This window comes from Schistocerca nitens, chromosome 7 (assembly GCF_023898315.1).
Source record: "Schistocerca nitens isolate TAMUIC-IGC-003100 chromosome 7, iqSchNite1.1, whole genome shotgun sequence".
Classification (NCBI taxonomy): domain Eukaryota; kingdom Metazoa; phylum Arthropoda; class Insecta; order Orthoptera; family Acrididae; genus Schistocerca; species Schistocerca nitens.
The window spans coordinates 619,883,772-619,904,822 of NC_064620.1; the positions used below are offsets into that span (position 1 = coordinate 619,883,772).

General features: G+C 47.3%; 1 protein-coding gene across 1 annotated transcript in view; it reads left to right on the forward strand.

Annotated features, from left to right (window-relative positions):
* The first annotated feature begins 1,115 nt into the window (after positions 1-1,115).
* LOC126195793 (apical junction molecule-like) overlaps positions 1,116-21,051 on the forward strand; it is a 147,178-nt gene continuing 127,242 nt past the window's right edge. The window contains exons 1-2 of the mRNA XM_049934428.1: positions 1,116-1,140; positions 6,050-6,918. Of these exons, the coding sequence (XP_049790385.1) occupies positions 1,116-1,140; positions 6,050-6,918 (894 nt within the window). The remainder of the gene's footprint in view (positions 1,141-6,049; positions 6,919-21,051) is intronic.

The following is a 21,051-nucleotide window of genomic DNA, read 5'->3' on the forward strand; positions in this document are numbered from 1 at the left end:
TCCTTACTTCCCATGGTACAAGACTACAGTGACAATGCGATGACACTAAATCATTATCCCGAAACACTGTCCAGCTCATCTTGCCTGTGACAGGCGCTGCGTACCTCACACCTGTGGGCCATATGACACTGGAAAACTTTCCAGTATTCATCCACTGGACATCCTTTAGAGGACACTACACGGCAGCTCACCAACCAATCAAAATTCCAAGCTTTACATCAGTTACCTGCTTAGGAGTGGCATGGCTATATTCCTAATAGTGCAGCCCACAATATTAGCATTCCCCGTGCAATGGGTACTGATGTTTCCTACAGCAGTGTTTGTCAGTCATCACAGATAAAGCACCCAACTGGTAACTTCATGAATAATTCTCATATTAGCACCAATCTTTTAGTAGAGCAGGACCATCTTTAACTGGCCTTCTCTAGAAAGCTGCTTCATTTGATCCTAGTTATCATGTACTTTCCTCAGATTGCAATGAAGTTCTACTCTTCTTGGCTAACTGGGAGCATCCCTCTTGTGCCTTTTTCATTATTTTCTTGCCTCCAGATACTTGTGTTCCACCAGGTAGCCTTCCTCTATGTGTTTTGTGCTTCCATACAGTGTTTGCATGGTTTTACTCTGTTCAAAAAACATTGCTCCTGGTTCCTTTGCATTGCAGATGACTGCACACTTTTGTTGTCTCATGTTCAGTGAGTCTTTGCCTTATTCTTACTTTCTCTCTCTTTTTCTGTCTTGTGGTGGTTACACTTCATTCCTTTATTCTGGTGTCATCCTGATGTGCCATTCCACCATCTTGTCAACCTAGGGATCTCTTTCACGCTTTTGCCATTGCTCTCACTTGCTCATTTACCTCGGCTCCTTCCATGCCCAAACCTTATCTTCTGCAGCCCCCAGAATCCTCTGCACTCTGGCTGCTCCCCCTTCTCTCTCCCCTGGTACCATTGCTATATGTTTGTCTTCTCTAGTCAGATCTCATCTCTCACCTCCTGCCATGTCTCCCATCAGTCTGCTCTCACTGATGCTTTAAGCCCATCTTAGGTCTCTTCCTTCCCCTCCTGGTCCTCCTCTTTGGTCAATGTGGCTCTTGCCCTATTTTGTTCTCTGACTGACACATGCAAGGCCTGCCTTCTGCCTTTGGTCAGGCCCTGCCTGGCGGTGCTGTGGTCTGGTCACCACAGCCATCTCTTACAGCCTCATTAACTTCCCTGCTCATCTCAGTTTTTGTCTCTAAACTTTTGTTTCAACGCCAAGGTTCAACTAGTGTCTCACTTTTGGCGGCCCAGTTGCCCTTTGTAAACAGTGCTGCCACAAATGTTTCATTTTTCCAGGTTTACTCTTCACTCATCTGACTATGTTGACCTAACAGATTGACTCCACCAGCAATGTCCAATGCTGCTCATACCTTCTGCCAAAAGTCCATTGTTGTTATCAGCTTTCCTTCCTCCCTCTGCAGTTGCTGCACTTTGTGAAGAGAAACCTATGGTCTCCTGGTGCATTTTGCTTGCACTGTTACATCTGGCCCAGCTTCTGTTGTCATCTCCAGCTGTTACTGCCTGTCTGGCCCCATTGGCACCCTCATGTCCCACCTGTGTGCCTCCCATTTGCCACCTGTGTCCTGTCACTGTCCAATTCCCAGCCAGCCTGCAACAGTGTTACAAAAAAGACACATGGCTGCAGCAATGGGCACATCCAACACCCTTTTCCAGTGCTGCTAGTGCTAGTGCCACCAACCCTGGTGCCCTTTTGGATTCGAAAACCATCGCTGGCACACATGCCTCTTGTTTCTGACTTGCATACCAGAAGCCATTGTCCCCCTGTAAGCCCCTACATGATGCATGCCAGCACCTTCTCAGTACAACAGCTGGTTAGTTAAAAGAGGGGGGGAAGGGATCAAACTGAGGTCATTGGTCCCTTGTTCCAATTAAAATAATTCCATAGGAGAAAGAATAAAACGACGCAGCACAAAATGGGGGAGAAAAATCACAAGAATGACAGAATGGCAACAAACACTACAGTGAACAAAACAGGACATGAAAACCAGAGAGGGAGAAGAAACAGGTTGGAGGGAGAGCAGATGACCATGATTGGCTGACCACAAGAATAAAAAAGAAGCAGCCAGCCACTGTGAACACATTAAAACCTCCAGCCTAAAAGCACTAGGGTGAAGGGAACAGATAGATGAAGAACATGCGCTGAAACTTAGATCAAAAGATAAAACCCACCCTCATGGATAAAATATAAAAATAAATCAGCTGATAAGGCATTCCTCACCACCCCCCCCCCCCCCCCCCCCCCCATGAACCGTGGACCTTGCCGTTGGTGGGGAGGCTTGTGTGCCTCAACGATACAGATAGCCATACCGTAGGTGCAACCACAACGGCGGGGTATGCGTTGAGAGGCTAGACAAATGTGTGGTTCCTGAAGAGGGGCAGCAGCCTTTTCAGTAGTTGCAGGGGCAACAGTCTGGATCATTGACTGATCTGGCTTTGTAACACTAACCAAAATGGCCTTGCTGTTCTGGTACTGCGAATGGCTGAAAGCAAGGGGAAACTACAGCCGTAATTTTTCCCGAGGGCATGCAGCTTTACTGTATGATTAAATGACGATGGTGTCCTCTTGGGTAAAATATTCCGGAGGTAAAATAGTCCCCCATTCGGATCTCCGAAGGGGACTACTCAAGAGGACGTCGTCATCAGGAGAAAGAAAACTGGCGTTCTACAGATCGGAGCGTGGAATGTCAGATCCCTTAATCAGGCAGGTAGGTTAGAAAATTTAAAAAGGGAAATGGATAGTTTAAAGTTAGATATAGTGGGAATTAGTGAAGTTTGGTGGCAGGAGGAACAAGACTTTTGGTCGGGTGACTACAGGGTTATAAATACAAAAGCAAATTGGGGTAATGCAGGCGTAGGTTTAATAATGAATAAAAAATAGGAGTGCACGTAAGCTACTACAAACAGCATAGTGAACGCATTATTGTGGCCAAGATAGACACAAAGCCCACTCCTACTACAGTAGTACAACTTTATATGCCAACTAGCTCTGCAGATGAAGAAATTGATGAAATGTATGACGAGATAAAAGAAATTATTCAGGTAGTGAAGGGAGACAAAAATTTAATAGTCATGGTTGACTGGAATTCGGTAGTAGGAAAAGGGAGAGAAGGAAACATAGTAGGTGAATATGGATTGGGGCTAAGAAATGAAAGAGGAGGCTGTCTGGTAGAGTTTTGCGCAGAGCATAACTTAATCATAGCTAACACTTGGTTCAAGAATCATGAAAGAAGGTTGTATACATGGAAGAACCCTGGAGTTACTAAAAGGTATCAGATTATATAATGGTAAGACAGAGATTTAGGAACCAGGTTTTAAATTGTAATACATATCCAGGGGGCAGATGTGGACTCTGACCACAATTTATTGGTTATGAACTGTGTATTAAAACTGAAGAAGCTTCAAAAAGGTGGGAATTTAAGGAGATGGGACCTGGATAAACTGAAAGAACCAGAGATTGTACAGAATCTCCCCGATGTTGTTCAATCTGTATATTGAGCAAGCAGTAAAGGAAACAAAAGAAAAATTCGGAGTAGGTATTAAAATCCATGGAGAAGAAATAAAAACTTTGAGGTTCGCTGATGACATTGTAATTCTGTCAGAGACAGCAAAGGACTTGGAAGAGCTGTTGAACGGAATGGACAGTGTCTTGAAAGGAGGGTATAAGATGAACATCAACAAAAGCAAAACGAGGGTAATGGAATGTAGTCCAATTAAGTCGGGTGATGCTGAGGGAATTAGATTAGGAAATGAGATACTTAAATTAGTAAAGGAGTCTTGCTATTTGGGAAGCAAAATATCTGACGATGGTCAAAGTAGAGAGGATATAAAATGTAGACCGGCAATAGCAAGGAAAGCGTTTCCGAAGAAGAAAAATTAGTTAACATCGAGTATAGATTTAAATGTCAGGAAGTCATTTCTGAAAGTATTTGTGTGGAGTGTAGCCATGTATGGAAGTGAAACGTGGACAATAAATAGTTTAGACAAGAAGAGAATAGAAGCTTTCGAAATGTGGTGCTACAGAAGAATGTTGTTGATTCGATGGGTAGATCACATAACCAATGAGGAGATATTTAATAGAATTGGAGAGAAGTGGAGCTTGTGGCACAACTTTACTAGAAGAAGGGATCAGTTGGTAGGACATGTTCTGAGACATCAAGGGATCGCCAATTTAGTATTGGAGGACAGCGTGGAGGGTAAAAATCGTAGAGGGAGACCAAGAGATGAATACACTAAGCAGATTCAGAAGGATGTAGGTTGCAGTAGGTACTGGGAGATGGAGAAGCTTGCACAGGATAGAATAGCATGGAGAGCTGCATCAAACCAGCCTCAGAACTGAAGACCACAACAACAGCAACAACGACAAGGCATTGTCAGATAAAATTAGTGGCAACAAGACTAGTAACCGAAGATTTCGTCACAGGGCAGTGAAAGTGGGGCAGTGACCAGAAAATGGGCCACTGTCAACTGGGTACTGCATTGACACTGAGGTGGATCCTCATAGTGCACGAGACAGCCGTGGGTCGCCCATGTGTGGCCAATGTGGACTTGGCAGAGAACCACAGAGTCCCTGCAAGAGGCACTCTTCAATGACTTCCACACATTCACAGTCCCCTTAATGGCTCGCAATTTGGTGTGCATACTGAGCTTATGTGATTAAGTCTCCCAAGGCCAAAAAACCTTGCAGCATATAATGAAGGCAGGTCAATTACGAGAATGCCTATCTCTAGAAACTGTTTCCGTGTAGTCTATTTGGCCAGCCTGTCGGCAAGCTCATTTCCGTGGATTCTGATGTAACCAGGAGCCCAGACAAACACCACAGAATGATTAGACCATTCCATGGCATAGATGGACTCCTTGATGGTTGCTACCAAAGTATGACGACCTCTCCGGGGGACACCACTTTGACAAAGAACTGTCTGTGGAGGTGGAGAGGCTTGCGTATCCACGTGACGCTGAGGGCTATGCCTAAGGTAGAGTATCTACTGCTGGAAAGGCCTCAGCCAATGGATAAGACTAAGAGTGTCCCACAACATCCCATCTTCCCTATCCATTCCTAGTCCTACCCAACTCCCTGACCCAACACAAGTTGTGATGGGATCTGTGCCAACAGGTGCATGGCACATAGGATTAAGATCAAAGGCTTGTCTGATATTGCTTTTAGGGTTCTTGCAGGTCAGTGTCAGGGTTCTCAAAGATGGAGACAGGAGATGTTGCAGATTAATCTGCACCACAGTAAAGGGTGCCTCTGCTGCCCTGAGTCACTGCCTGGGGAGGCAGGAAGTGGACGTGGCCACAACACAAGAAATCTATTTATATGAAGGGGGTGTATTGGGTCTTGATGGTACTGGAGGTAAGCTATTCCATGTTAGAAATCTAAGAAACTCCAGACCATGCATCTACGTAAGAAATGGAATTTCTTTCATGCCAATGATGGACTTCTCCTCAAGGGATTTAGTGACCATTAAATTGCAGCAATTTGATGAAGTTACCACAATGTAAATTGTTTTGGCCTCAGCATACCTCCCTTATGAAGACAGCTCTCCTCCTCCCTCCTTGGAGGTGAGGAGACTGGTAGAGACTTGCCATCAGCAAAGTGACCAACTGCTGGTGGGATGTGACGCCAATGCCCATAACCTACTGTTGGGCAGCAAGGAGACCAACTGTAGAGGTGAATACCTCCTTGAATTCCTTTTAGCTATCAACTTAGAGGTCCTGAATAGGGCAATGAACTTACATTCAGGAATAGCAGGAGGGACGAAGTAATTGACATAACCTTTGGTTTCATGATAATGGGCAGCTATGTCCAACAATGGCATGTGGTGCTGGAGCCATCCTCATTGGACCACATCCATATTAAATTATTAAATTCAAGGTTGAAATGGGAATCAGACAGACCATGACCTATAGGAATCCCAGGAAAACAGACTGGGAGAGATATACGAGGGACCTTGATTTAGGATTATTGGAAGTTAAAACCTCAATAAGGAATCCAGTAGAATTGGAAGAAGTAGAATTGGAAGAAGTAGAATTGGAAGAAGTAGAATTGGAAGAAGTAGAATTGGAAGAAGTAGAATTGGAAGAAGTAGAATTGGAAGAAGTAGAATTGGAAGAAGTAGAATTGGAAGAAGTAGAATTGGAAGAAGTAGAATTGGAAGAAGTAGAATTGGAAGAAGTAGAATTGGAAGAAGTAGAATTGGAAGAAGTAGAATTGGAAGAAGTAGAATTGGAAGAAGTAGAATTGGAAGAAGTAGAATTGGAAGAAGTAGAATTGGAAGAAGTAGAATTGGAAGAAGTAGAATTGGAAGAAGTAGAATTGGAAGAAGTAGAATTGGAAGAAGTAGAATTGGAAGAAGTAGAATTGGAAGAAGTAGAATTGGAAGAAGTAGAATTGGAAGAAGTAGAATTGGAAGAAGTAGAATTGGAAGAAGTAGAATTGGAAGAAGTAGAATTGGAAGAAGTAGAATTGGAAGAAGTAGAATTGGAAGAAGTAGAATTGGAAGAAGTAGAATTGGAAGAAGTAGAATTGGAAGAAGTAGAATTGGAAGAAGTAGAATTGGAAGAAGTAGAATTGGAAGAAGTAGAATTGGAAGAAGTAGAATTGGAAGAAGTAGAATTGGAAGAAGTAGAATTGGAAGAAGTAGAATTGGAAGAAGTAGAATTGGAAGAAGTAGAATTGGAAGAAGTAGAATTGGAAGAAGTAGAATTGGAAGAAGTAGAATTGGAAGAAGTAGAATTGGAAGAAGTAGAATTGGAAGAAGTAGAATTGGAAGAAGTAGAATTGGAAGAAGTAGAATTGGAAGAAGTAGAATTGGAAGAAGTAGAATTGGAAGAAGTAGAATTGGAAGAAGTAGAATTGGAAGAAGTAGCAGAGGCAGTTACCTCTGCCATAATGACCTCATATCAGGACAACTGCACAACCACTAAGAAGTGCACATATAGGATTGTACCTTGGTGTAATAACTTAGAAATGCAAAGGAAACAGGTATGGAGACTGTTTAATATTGGGAGACGTAAAGGACAATGGGCTAGATATCTTGAGGCCCTTGTCAACCACAATATTGCAATCAGACAAGCAAAGGAGGCATGCTGGGAGGCATTCTGTGAGGAAGTGGAGTGCACAAGCCAGACTGCACAAGATTTTCACTAGAGTACCAACCAATCCAGGAGATACATTGAGGAAGGAGGATGTGGAATATACCACAACAGCACATGAGATGCTGGAACTGCTCCTCAAAACTCACTTTCCTCAGTATGCTCTGCCAGACCACACAGTCCAAAATGTGATCCCTGAGAGACAACAGTTCTCAGGCACTCAAAGAGAGGACTGGGAATCCTTGGGGGGGGGGGGGGGCAACATTCTAACTGTTCATGTCACCTGGCCCAGATGGAATTTTTCCAGCTCTCATTCAACAGGCAGGAGAGAAGCTCATAAGAGTTCTATGCAGGCTATTCAGGGTTAGCCTATCAGTAGGAATCATTCCCAGTGCTTTGAGGGCAGTGAAGGTTGTCTTCACTCCAAAGCCAGAGACAATTTATCATACGAAGGCGAAGGATATGAGACCAGTCAGTCTGTCCTCCTCCATTCTCAAAACATTGGAAAAACTGGTTAATGTATATATTAAGGAGAGGATGCTAAGTAGTGCCCCCCTACATTCAAACCAGCACGCATATCAACCAGGTAAATCATACGAGTCAGCTCTCCTCCAACTCGTTGGGAAGGTGGAGAAATCACTTCCTAGAAATAGCCCTGTGTATCTTCCTACATACCAAGGGGGCCTTCAGTTACATGACCTTCGATTCCATGGTAAGGGTAGCAGAGGTGCATGACCTGGGGACCACAATATGCAGGTGGACCAGGGCTATGCTTAGTGGAAGGAATGTGGAGGCTACCATGATGAATGAAGAGATGGTAATTAACACCACTAGAGGCTGCACATAAGGAGTAGTTCTGTCCCCGCTATTGTGGAATCTAGTGGTGAATGAAATCATTGTGGAATTAATTTCCAGACAATGCTTCTGCCAAGGATATGCAAATGACCTTGTCCTAGTAATACTAGGCAAATTTACTCATACAGTTAGAAATATGGCACAAGAAAGTTTGAACATTGGGCAAAATTTGTGCATTAAACAGGATCTCAGTGTTAATCCTAAGAAGACTGTTGTGGTGCCATTTACAAAGAGACATATTCGACACTCAAGTTGGAATACAAAGCTCTTCGATGAAACTTGACCTGTGAAGGGGATAGTGAAATATTTAGGGGTAACCTTAGATGAGAAGCTAACATGGACCCCTAACACTAAGAGTGTCCATTCCAAGGCAAAAAGTACACTAGTGAGTACTAGAAGGGCTTGTGGCAAAAACTTGGGCCTAAGCCCCAGGGGTATGCACTGGATATACACCACAGTGGTCAGACCTACAATTTCCCATGGGGCCATAGTTTGGTGGCAGAAGGTAGAACAGCAGGTTGCAGCTAAGGAGCTGGCTAAGGTGCAGAGATTGGCCTGTTTAGCCATAGTGAGTGAAATTAGCAGCACACCAACCGCTGAAATGGAAGCCATACTGGACATGCCTCCACTACACCTTTAGGTCAGGATGGAAGCAGCAGCTGGGGCACACAGACTTAAAACTGGCAAAAACTGGGTCTCACTCAGATATCGAGAATCACACACTAACATAGTGAGTGAGGTAAATATAGGAACGGCTGGGGAAATGCCTGCTGACTACATAATAACTCCCAACCGCTTTGACAAGCCTTACAATATAATTGGAAGCAGGGAGAAGTGAGGGAACAGTTCGACACAGTACGGGGACATAATTTGGTTCACCGATGGATCAAACATTGACCAAGACATTGGGGCAGGGGTGTATGTGGTTCAGCCAAGACTGGAGGGCATCACCTCTCAACAAAAACTGGCCTCTGTATTCCAAGCTGAAATTACCACAATCGGGGCACATGTGGAGGAGAATATACATAGGTGCTACAAGAAGCCAAGTATCTGCATCTATTCAGACAGGCAGGCAGCTCTGAAACCATTGGCAGCTCCTACAATGAGATCTAAGATTGTTGCAGAATGCCACAGGGCTCTGGTGGAGCTAGGGGGAAGCAATATGGTAAACCTAGTGTGGGTCCCTGGCCACTCAGGGATCTGTGGCAATGAACAAGCCGACAGGTTGGCTAGGATGTGGACAACAACTCCATTTATTGGATTGGAACCTGTCCTGACAATCACCAAGGCTACGATTAAATTAGAACTATGGAACTGGCTTAGGAAACAGCAATTAGGACACTGGACCAAGGTCCATAAACAAAAACATGGGAAGGTAATAATGCCCAAGCCATGTTTTAAAAGAATCTCTTTAATCCTGTGGTTGAACAGGAAAGAGATCAAATTCATGAATGGACTTACGACCAGCCATGGGAATCTCAAAAAACACATACACACAATGGGTAAAATGGAAGAGGGCCCTAAATGTAGGATCTGTGATGAGGGATAAGAAACTTCATCATACCTAATCTTTGAATGCATGGCATTGGAGAGTAAAAGGTACAGAATCTTCAGAAGAACTAGACCTGAAGAAATTGTGTTTAACAAAAAACTGGTAGTTGGACTCCTTGCAATATTTAAGGGCATTGGTTGGCTTTACTAGGTAGAAAGGGAGTGATACCGTGCAATAAACTTAGTTTCGGTGTGGGCATTGGCGGGTTAGGCATAAGCTGTTTTAGCTTCCCTGATAAAATCAAATCCAATCAAAATCAAAGGATGACAAGGGTAGCACTGGTTGATATATTGTAGGCTGCTCAACGACTCAGTACACAAAAGAAACGACTCCTCAGGGCAAGAACGGATATGCTCAAAAGTACAAAACAGTCACCAGCTCTGCAGTGAGAACACTGCAGCCATCAGGGAAGGAATGCTGTTCAATATGGCCTCTGTCAATGACTGCCATTGAGCCGTCGGTGTAAACCATGTCAGAGCCCCAGAAAACGTCAAGAATTGAGAGGAAGTGACAGCAGAGAGCCGCTAGAGTAACTGAATCCTTAGGGCCATATGAAAGTTTCCAGACAAAGCCACAGCCAAAGTTAACACCACGGAGGAGTATGTGGGTTGACCTGGAATGAAGGTGGTAAAGGGAAGGACTCCAGTTCAGACAGAAGTGATCACATGCAAACTGCAATCGTAAGTGCTGACCTGGGACGTAGATGTGGAAGATGAAATGCCATGGTTGGGAAGAGTAGACAGTAATTTGGATACTCAGAACTATGAAGGTGTGCAATGTAACTGTCGAGCAGTTGTTTATGTCTAACCTTCAATGGAGGGTCTGCAGCCCCCACCAGTATGCTGGTCACCAGACTCTTCCTAAAAGCTCCTGTCGCTAGTTTAATGCCGCAGTGGTGCACTAGATGAAGTGCAAACAATGCTAGGGTGCTGACGAACCATGAACCGGACTCCCATAGGGAAGGTGGGATTGAACAAGAGCTCTGTAGAGCTGCAATAGCTTAGAGCGATATGCACCCCAGTTTGTGTCGCTCAGGCAGCGGAGGGCACTCAGGTGCTGCCAGCACTTCCGCTTAAGATGATGGTGAGGTAGCCAAGTCAACTGGGATTCGAAAACCAGTCCTAAGAATCAAAGTCTCCACTACAGTGAGTGGATCATCGTGAAGGTAAAGTTCTGGTTCTGGATGAATGGTGCGACGTCGACAGAAATGCATGACATGACTTCACAACTGGAAATAGGAAGCTGTGGGCTAGTGCCCATGACTGCACCTTGTGGATGGCTCCCTGTAGGGGCTGCTCAGCAGCACTAGTACTGGAGCAGCAGTACGAAAGGCAGTTGTCTTCTGCATCAGAGAAGGTGAGACAGAGGGCCCAACAGCTGCTGCTAGACCGTTAATGGACACTAAAAATACAGACAGACAATACAGAGCTCTTTTCTTTGTGGTTTTAGGGCGCACAACTACAATGGTCATTAGCGCCCAGACTAAGTTAGGAATGCACCGCAAGTACAAGGTTAAAACAGCAACTAAAAGGGACAACACTATAAAAGACGTATTAACAGGCATAGGATTAAAAAAATAAAACAGCATAATCAAATGTCCTTAGACAGGTTTGTGAAGTTGATAAAACGAAGAACGTGAGCAGCTGCTCCTGGGTCATCCGCTAAAATGGCATCCAGAGTACATGGCAGGCCAAGATCAAGACGCAGTGTAGTAAAATCCGGACAGGACGTTAAAATGTGGCTAACCGTCAGCAATTTCCCACGTTGGCAGAACGGCGCCGGCGCAGTCGTCAGCAGATGGCGATGGCTGAACCAGCAGTGTCCAATTTGTAACAGGGCCAAAACGACCTCCTCCTACCGAGAAGGGCGTGAGGAGGACGTCCAAGCCGTGGGAAGAGGTTTCAAGGCCCGAAGCTTGTTGTTCGTAAGTGCAGAACAATCGGCATGCCACAGCGACAAAATGAGCCGACAAATGACCCTGCTACAATCTGACGAAGGGACACAACAAGAAGCCGTCCGAGGCTGGAGAACTGCAGCCTTGGCCGTGGCATCTGCAGCTTCGTTCCCAGGGATACAGAGATGGCCAGGAACCCACATAAAGCTAACCGGAGAACCGACATCCACCAGCTGCTGAAGAGAGCGTTGGATCCAGTGCACGAAAGGGTGAACCGGATACGGATCGCTGAGGCTCTGGATGGCGCTCAGGGAATCGGAGCAGATGACATAAGCAGAATTACGGTGGCAGCAGATGTATAGAACAGCCTGGTAGAGGGCAAAGAGCTGAGCTGTGAAGACCGAACAATGGCCATGGAGCCAGTATCTGAAACTTTGTGCCCCGACAATAAAAGAACACCTGACCCCATCATTGGTCTTAGAGCCATCTGTATAAATGAAGGTCATATTAATGAACTTCGAATGAAGTTCGACAAAACGGGAGTGGTATACCGAACCAGGGGTAACCTCCTTTGAGAGCAAGCTGAGGTCAAGGTGAACGCGAACCTGAGCCTGGAGCAAAGGCAGCGTGTGTGTCTCGCCCACTCGAAAGGTTGCAGGGAGTGAAAAATCAAGGTGTTGAAGGAGGTGACGAAAGCAAACTCCAGGGGGTAGCAGGGCAGAGACATACAACCTGTATTGACGGTCGAGAGAGTCGTCAAAAAAGGAACGATAAGACGGGTGGTCGGGCATTGACAGTAGCCGACAGGAACACCGACAAAGCAGTATATCGTGCTGATAGGTTAGTGACAATTCACCGGCTTCAGCATGAAGACTCTTGACGGGACTAGCATAAAATGCTCCGATCGCAAGACGTAACCCCCGATGTTGTATAGAGTTGGGGAGGCGCAAGATGGACGGCCGTGCAGAGGAATATACAAAGTTCCCATTATCCAGCTTTGAGCGGATGATCGACCGATATAGGCGAAGTAGGACTGTTCGATCCGCAGCCCACGACGTACCGCTGAGAACACGGAGGGCATTTAGGGAACGGGTACAACGGGCAGCCAAATATGACACATGTGGAGACTAGCTAAGTTTCCTGTCAAATGTAAGACCTAAAAATTTTGTTGTCTCCACGAATGGGAGAGCAACAGGACCAAGTCTTAAGGACGGTGGGAGAAACTCTTTGTAGCTCCAGAAGTTAATACAAACCGTCTTCTCGGCAGAAAAACGGAAGCCATTGGAGAAACTCCAGGAGTAAAGACGGTCAAGACAAAGCTGAAGACAGCGCTCCAGGAAACATGTATGCTGCACGCTGCAGTAGACGGCAATGTTGTCCACAAAAAGGGAGCCTGATAAATCAGCTGGGAGGCAATCCATTATCGGATTGATCATTATGGCGAAGAGAGCGACGCTCAAAACTGAGCCCTGTGGCACCCCATTCTCCTAGCGAAAGGTGTCCGACAGGACAGAACCCACACGTACCCTTAACTGTCGATCCATTAAAAAGGAACGAATAAAAAGAGGGAGGCGACCACGAAGGGCCCATGTATGCATGGTGTGGAGAATGCCCACTGTCCAACAGGTGTCGTAAGCCTTCTCCAAATCAAAGAACACAGCCGCGGTCGGGCACTTCCGCAAAAAGTTATTCATAATGAAGGTCGACAAGGTAACCAGATGGTCAACAGCAGAGCGGCGCCTATGAAATCCACATTGTACATTGGTAAGTAGGCGTCTAGATTCGAGCAACCAAACCAAACGAGAGTTAACCATTTGCTCCATCACCTTACAGACACAGCTGGTAAGCGAGATGGGTCAATAACTGGAAGGCAAGTGCTTGTCCTTCCCCGGCTTAGGAATCGGGACAACAATAGACTCGCGCCAGCATGCAGGATCATGCCCCTCAATCCCGATGCGTTTGTAAGTACGAAGAAGGAAACCTTTACCCCCAGGAGAAAGGTTCTTCAGCATCTGAATATGAATGGAATCAGGCCCTGAAGTGGAGGACCGTGACCGGGCAAGTGCGTTTTTGAGTTCCCGCATGGTGAATGGGGCATTATAACTTTCACTATTTGAGGAGCGGAAGTTAGGTGGCCTAGCCTCCTCGGCCTGTTTTCGGGGGAGGAAGGCAGGGTGGTAATGAGCGGAGCTCGAAACCTAATCGAAAAAGTGGCCGAAGGCATTGGCGACATCCTCAGGGGCCACAAGGATGTCATTGGCAACCATCAAGCCAGAAACTGGTGACTGGACCTTAGTGCCAGACAGCCGGCGCAGGCTACCCCAGACAACAGAAGAAGGAGTAAAACTGTTGAAGGTGCTTGTGAAAGCAGCCCAGCTGGCTTTCTTGCTTTCTTTAACAATACGATGACACTGCGCATGTAATCGTTTATAATTGATACAATTTGCCACTGTAGGGTGGCGTTTAAAGGTGTGTAAAGCACGTCGATGAGCATGTAAAGCATCTCTACATGCTGCGGTCCACCAGGGGACCGGTACGCGACGTGGAGAAGTAGTGTGAGTGATGGAATATTCAGCAGCAGTGAGAATGACTTCCCTGAGATGTGCGACCTGACTATTGCAGCTTGCGAAGGTTTGATCCTGAATTTTCGCCCTGGAAGATAAGAGCCCCCAGTCTGCTTTGGAGATGTTCCAACTAGTTGAGCATGGAGAGGTGGTATGATGCAGGAGATGGATAACACACGGGAAGTGGTCGCTTGAATATGTATCAGGAAGTGCATACCACTCAAACCAGCGTGCAAGTTGGGTAGTACATATAGAGAGGTCTAAATGGGAATAGGTGTTAGATGTGTCCGAAAGAAAAGTAGGGGCGCCAGTATTGAGGCAGACAAGATTGAGGTGGTTGAAAAGGTCTGCTGACAGGGAGCCCCTCGGGCAGGATGCTGGAGAGTCCCAAAGGGGATGGTGGGCATTGAAGTCTCCAGTTAACAAAAATGGTGCAGGTAGCTGAGCAATAATTTGCATCATGTCTGCCCTAGTAACAGCAGACGACGATGGAGTGTAAACGGTACAAATGGAAAATGTAAAAGTGGGGAGAGTAATTCGGACGGCAACTGCCTGCAGGCCGGTGTACAATGTGATGGGATCGTAGTAAACATCATCCCAGACCAGCAACATAACCCCGCCATGAGCCAGAATACCTGCCCAGGGTTAGGTAAAAACGCACAGAGGTGTAGTGTGCCAAGGCAATTTGATCGCATGGGTGTAGCTTCATTTCCTGGAGGGCTACGATGAGCCGACGGTGCAAGCTGAGCAGCAACGTCAAGTCCTTTTGGTTGGAGTGAATGCCATGAATATTCCAGTGAAGAAGTTCCATCATGAGAAGAAAAAGCAAGAAGGGGTCACCTCGAAGGCTGCTGAGGGCCTGGCTTCGAGCGAGCACTGCCGCCGCTGTCAATAGGCAGACAGTCATCGTCCATTGGTTCTATAGGGTCATCGGCCATCTTGTTAAGATGGACGAGAGGGGGAGCTTCCTCCGCTGGTGAACGGCCAGATGTTCGGCTACCAGCGGTGCAGCCAGATGAAACGGATGATGGCCTGGGGCGGCAACCGCTGGGTGGCGCAGGAGAAGAAATGCACCGTGGCAGAGAAGGAGAACTGTACTTCCTATGAGCCTTCTTGGAAGGTCGTTTAGTGGAAGTACTGGTTGATGGCTGGGAGTTGGAGGTACGTAGGAAGTCTGCACGGGACGGTTCCTTCCTGAAGGCCCGTGCATCTGACTTCTGGGTCTTCGTTTTGGCAGAAGCTGATTAAGGTGCTTGTGTCTGAGGGGTGACTGGAGTAAGAGGAGATATCGACCGGGCGATCTTAGCACTAGCTGAATGGACGACTGTAGTGCTGAAAGTCAGATCGCATGTCTGCGTCGCCACCTCCCTGGTAGTCCGAGGAGAGGTGAGGACAGTACTGTATTTCCCCGCTGGGAGCAGCGTGGGCTTCCTACTAGCAAATAGCTTGCGAGCAGCCGAGGTGCACACTTTCTCTTTGACCCGAATTTCCTGTATACAGTGTTCTTCCTTGTAGATGGGACAGTCGCGGGAGGATGCAGCATGGTCACCCTGACAGTTCAGACAATAAGGAGACGGAGGTGGACAGTCACCCTCATGGGCATCCCTGCCACAAGTGACATTTAGCCGCATTGTAACAAGACTGGCGAGTGTGATTAAAACGCTGACACTGGTAGCAGCGCGTAGGTGTCGGGACATAGGGGCGAACAGAAATAACCTCATAGCCCGCTTTGATGCGCGATGGCAGCTGAACACTATCAAAGGTCAAGAAAAGTGTCAGGGTCGGTACAAGGTCATTGTTGACCTTTTTCATGACCCTATGGACAGCTGTCACGCCCTGCTCAGTGAGGAAAGACAATTTCCTCGTCAGTCAATCCGTCGAGTGATCAAGTATATACCACACCACGAGACGAATTCAAAGTGCGGTGAGCCTCCACCCGGACAGGGAACATGTACAGGAGTGTGGCCCGAAGCAGTTTTTGTGCCTGAAAGGCACTCTTAGTTTCAAATAACAAGGTACCGTTACGCAACCTGGTACAAGACTTGACACATCTGGCTATGGCATCTACGCCCTTCTGGATAACGAAAGGGTTGACAGAGGAAAAATCCTTTCCGTCCTCAGATCGAGAAACTACGAGGAACTGTGGGGCAGGCGGTATTACTTTTGTCACTGGTGGCTGGTCAAGTTTCCGTTTGTGGGCAGAAGTCGAGAGAGAAGAAGAGAAATCCATTGCAGAGGAATCCCCCATGATGGCCAACGTCTCCGATGGTGCGCTCCTTCCTTGTGGGGACCCTCTCAGAGGGCACTCCCGCCTTAGGTGAATGTTTACACCTCAGATCACACCTCCCGAGAAACGGACGAAGGGAGGGACCAATCGAAATGGTCGGAAGGTGTCAGCTCAGGCAATCACCCCTCCCTGGGCGTGGCCTTTACCAGGGGGTACGTGCGTGCCTTACTTGTCGACCCAGGGCGGGGAATTACACGTTACCCCGTCACTGGCTACGCGTGCTAACATGTGGGTCGGCCTTCAGGCACACACAGGGAGGAAGGAAGAAGAGGAAAAAGAAGGGAGAGAGGGAGAGAGACTGTCTCAAACGCCGAGGCGGAGACCAGAGAAGGCAAGGAGAAGGAGGCAAGGAGAAGGAGGCAAGGAGAAGGAGGCAAGGAGAAGAAGGCAAGGAGAAGAAGGCAAGGGAAAGAGTAGGTAAGACAGTGAGATGGTGAAGAACAAAGAAAGGAACCAACCAAAGGAAGGAAGAGACCAGGAGAAGTGAAAAACCAAAATGACCGCAAATATAGGTCGTGGAACCGTCCGTCTCCGGACGCAGGTGCTAACTACCCCCTTGAGGGGGAGGGACTCCTTTTAGTTGCCTCTTACGACAGGCAGGAATACGTCGGGCCTATTCTAACCCCCGGACCCGCAGGGGGGACAGAGCTCTGTGGTGACCCCGTTCTTCTGGATATGGGGGGTAACTATGGGAGACACCAACTTTGAACATATGGAGCGACAGGAAATTTTGGATAAAAATCGAGAGCAGGCCCTGAAGACCCCACTCATGTAATGTGGCAAGAATATGAGGGACACAGGATTATCAGTGGTACAGCGACCCTGGTGGAAACTGCCCTGGCATGGAGCCAGAACGCCACGTGACTCTAGGACCCAACGCAACGGCTGACACACCATACATTCTAGCAGCTTACGAAGAACATTGGTGGGCTGATAGCTATCCACATAAAGTGGGTTTTTACTGGGTTGGAGCAAGGGAATGATGGTGCTCTCCTGCCATTGCTATGGGAAGATGCCATTGCACCAGATACAGCTGAAGATGGTGAGATGTCACGTGTAATTGGATGAGATGTTTAATTATCTGACTGTAGATCCGATCTGGCCCAGGAGCTGTGTTGGGGCAATGTGCAAGGGCACTGAGGAGCTCGCACTCAGAGGTGTGTTGAAGGGTTCACTGTGGCATGTAGTAAACAAGAGGACTTTCCCTTCCATCAACCATTTGAGGGCACGAAAGGATGGGGAGTAATTCTCCAACACAGAGGCTTGATCATAGTGCTGAGCGAAGTGCTCGGCAATCACATTTGCGTCATAGGTAATACGGCATCGGTGTGAACGACAGCGGCACCTGTTGAGGTCTGTACCCAAAAACAGATCTGATCTTGGTCTAGAGTCGGGAAGGTGACATGGCGCACAATGGTCAAGACATACATCTCCCAATGCTCCTGTTTTCGTCTTTTTATAAGCTGATGAATGCTGGCATGGAGCCAATTAAATGCGGTTGGGTGCTCGAAAGAAGGGTGCTGTTTATGTCGCTGTAGAGCCCACCTGCACTATTGAATGCCCTCAGCTACTTTCAGCGACCACCAAGGTACAGCCTTCCGCCGGGGCACCCTCAGGAACAAGGAATCGCGTTTTTTGCCACAGAAACGATTGTTCTGGTAACCAGCTCAACTAACAAATCTATGGTACCATGTGGGGGAGATTCAGTGGTGACAGCAGAAGTCAAAGTTTCGAGGATGCCTTGTTTAAAACCCATCTGGGTAGTCATCTGTTGTCAGGGTGCTGGGGTAGTGAAAGGAAGATGGGAGGGTGGTCACTACAACCCCAAGTCACCATCGGCTCTCCAGTGGACAGATGGAAGAAGTCCTGGGCTGCAAAATTGATAAATCAAGGGCCAAGTAAGTACCATGAGCCACGCTGAAATGTGTGGGGGCCCCAATATTTAGGAGGCAGAGGTCGAGCTTGGACAGTACATTTTCGACCTCTGTTTCTGCCAGTAGGCATAGTGGCATCCCAAAATGGGTTATAGGCATTAACATCTCCAAAAGTAGGAAAAGTTTACAGAGTTTATCAATGAGTACAACTAAAATATTTAGGGCTACTGCACCATCTGGAAGGAGATATACGTTGCAGACAGTTATTTCCTGCAGTGTCCTTATCCTAACAGCCACAGCTTTAAGAGTGTGAAGGGGCACAGGTTCACTACATACCGAATCCAGGACATAGACAAACTCCAGACAGTATATTTGTTACGGTGCTTGTAATATCCCCTATTGCCACAGAGGCAGGGTTCCACATCGCTGGGAACCAGGTTTCCTGGAGGGCAATGCTGAAAGCAGGTGTGAAGCTTAACAATTGCCACAGCTAAGCCAGGTGGTGGAAATAAGCACCACAATTCCACTGGAATATGACGATGTATGAGGCAGGGAAGGCATGAAACACTCAGTGAGGCAGGCTACACCACAGCGTCACTGGCTGCCACCAAGTACCTGTGCAATCAATATCCATTGTGTCTGAGGACCTAGAGAGATCTAGGTTCTCAGGGGACACCAGATTCTCAACCATCCTCAGACACAGAGCTTTTATGGAGTAGAGGTATGGGTGCCACCGCAAGGTTCGAGTTCTTGGAGGACTACCACTTTTTGGCTCTCTCACTGCTCCTTTGGTTTCTCTAGCTCTGAGGGCTTCACTGAGTCAATCTCATGGACAGAGGACTGTGATGCCCTACAACCAGCTACCTGTCATTGCTTCATCCACTGGCGGGTGTCTGCTTTGCCACTGGTAGGAAACTGGGAAGAGAGTGACCCAAGTGACCCCTTACTAGCAAGAGGAACCAACGAAGACTTTGCTTCTCCAGCTGAGAAGTGGGGGACTCATGTCTTTAATGGTTGGGGAGGGAGGGGGAGGGGGGAGGTTGGGGCAGTGGTGGTGTTGCTCCCAAAGTAGGTGGTGCAGGAGCAACAGGGAGGGAAGTGCCCACCACCATCAAGGAGGCAGGTGAAGTCTGACGGCTCAGAGGTAACTGTACACAGCAGAACAGAAGGTGCTAAAACTGTTGTCATAGCAGCAGCTTAAGTCAATGTCATATGCACAGCCTCAGTGTAGGTTGGTCAGTTAAGGGTCTTGCATTCCATTATTTTCCTCTCTTTCTGCAAAATCCTGCAGGCTGGGGAGCAAGGTGAATGCTGCTCTCCACAGTTGATGCAGATGGGAGGCTGGACACAAGGTGTACTGGGATGTGATGCACATCCACAATCTCAACATGTGATGCTGGAAGTACAGCAGGAAGACATATGGCCAAGCTTCCAGCACTTAAAGCACCACATCGGGGGAGGGATATATGGCTTGACATCACAGTGGTAGACCATCACCTCGACTCTCGAAGGCCAAGATGAAGCCACCGGTGGCAACCTGATTATCCCTTTGACACCGGTGAATGCGCCAGGTGAAATGAACACCTTGTTGCTCTAAATTGGCGTGCATCTCATCGTCAGACTGCAAATGAAGGTCCCTGTGGAGTATAATACCCTTGACCATATTTAAGCTGTTATGTGGCGTGATGGTAACAAACATCCCCAAATGGTGTTGCAAGTAAATAATGCCCATGACTGGACGGAGGATGCTGTTTTTCTCAAGACAGACCCAGAGCACATTTTGGATAAACCCTCCACCTCCCCAAACTTGTCTAACTCTCCACAGAAAACTGAGGCTTCATTGACATGGAAAATTCCCCATAAAGTATTGTACATACAAGGTACTGGGGGGAATAAGCTTTGCTGCCATCCTTAGCCTGGCATTCCTCCCATGGTGTGTCCAGGGAGGGGAACGATTTGGGGTCATACTTCTACACATTGAAATTAGACCTCGACTGCTTAAAGACTTACTACACTTCATGGCACGTCATCCGCCCTGATGCCACCCACTCCAATGCCCATCCCCTTGTTTGCCACCTAGCCGCAGCAAGGGACACCTGTCACAATGCCACTGCCATGAGTCCTGATGGCCCAAGGTGACAGGGAACTATTCCTTGGCATACGTGGGGCGTTAATGGCAAAGGCATGAGCAGAGTGAACTGTGTGGGGTCAGGGGGCTACAACCAACAGGCTACATGGTGGCCCACAACAACAGACTGGCTACCATGCTGGATATGAGGTGCAAGTGAGTCTATGGTCGTCATCAGTGCTGAAAAGGACACTGCATACTGGATGGAGGGAAACACACCCAGGAAGGTGCCCTTGCCCAAGAGATTGGGAATGAGTGGGACTGCAATTCCACGATGAAGTGGGCTAAATGTCTCAGTGCACGATGGACACTATGCATCTTTTAAGGCGCCCTTCCCCAATTGGCTCACTCTTTGGGAAAATTTTGAAAAATGTTCAAACCCTAAAAGGGACCAACACATGAGGCCAAAACATGTGGGACTCCTTTTAGTTGCCTCTTATGACAGGCAGGAATACATTGGGGCTATTCTAACCCCCAGACCTGCAGGGGTCAGTACAATGGTGGCAAATATCCATCCACATTTATCAATACTGTCCACTTCTTGTCTCCTCCAAACAAGTGGCCCTTCATTCCCTCAAGCTTCCCACCCATTGCTGCTGCTCTGCACCCATCCTTGGGGTCACTACTTCCTTCCCCACCCAAATATTCTGAGTTTCACTGTAGCATCTGTAACACAATGGGTTTCTTCTCCAACAGGCACCTTCACAGCATGCCATCACCCAGCCTCAGGTCATTGCCATTTGACCCTG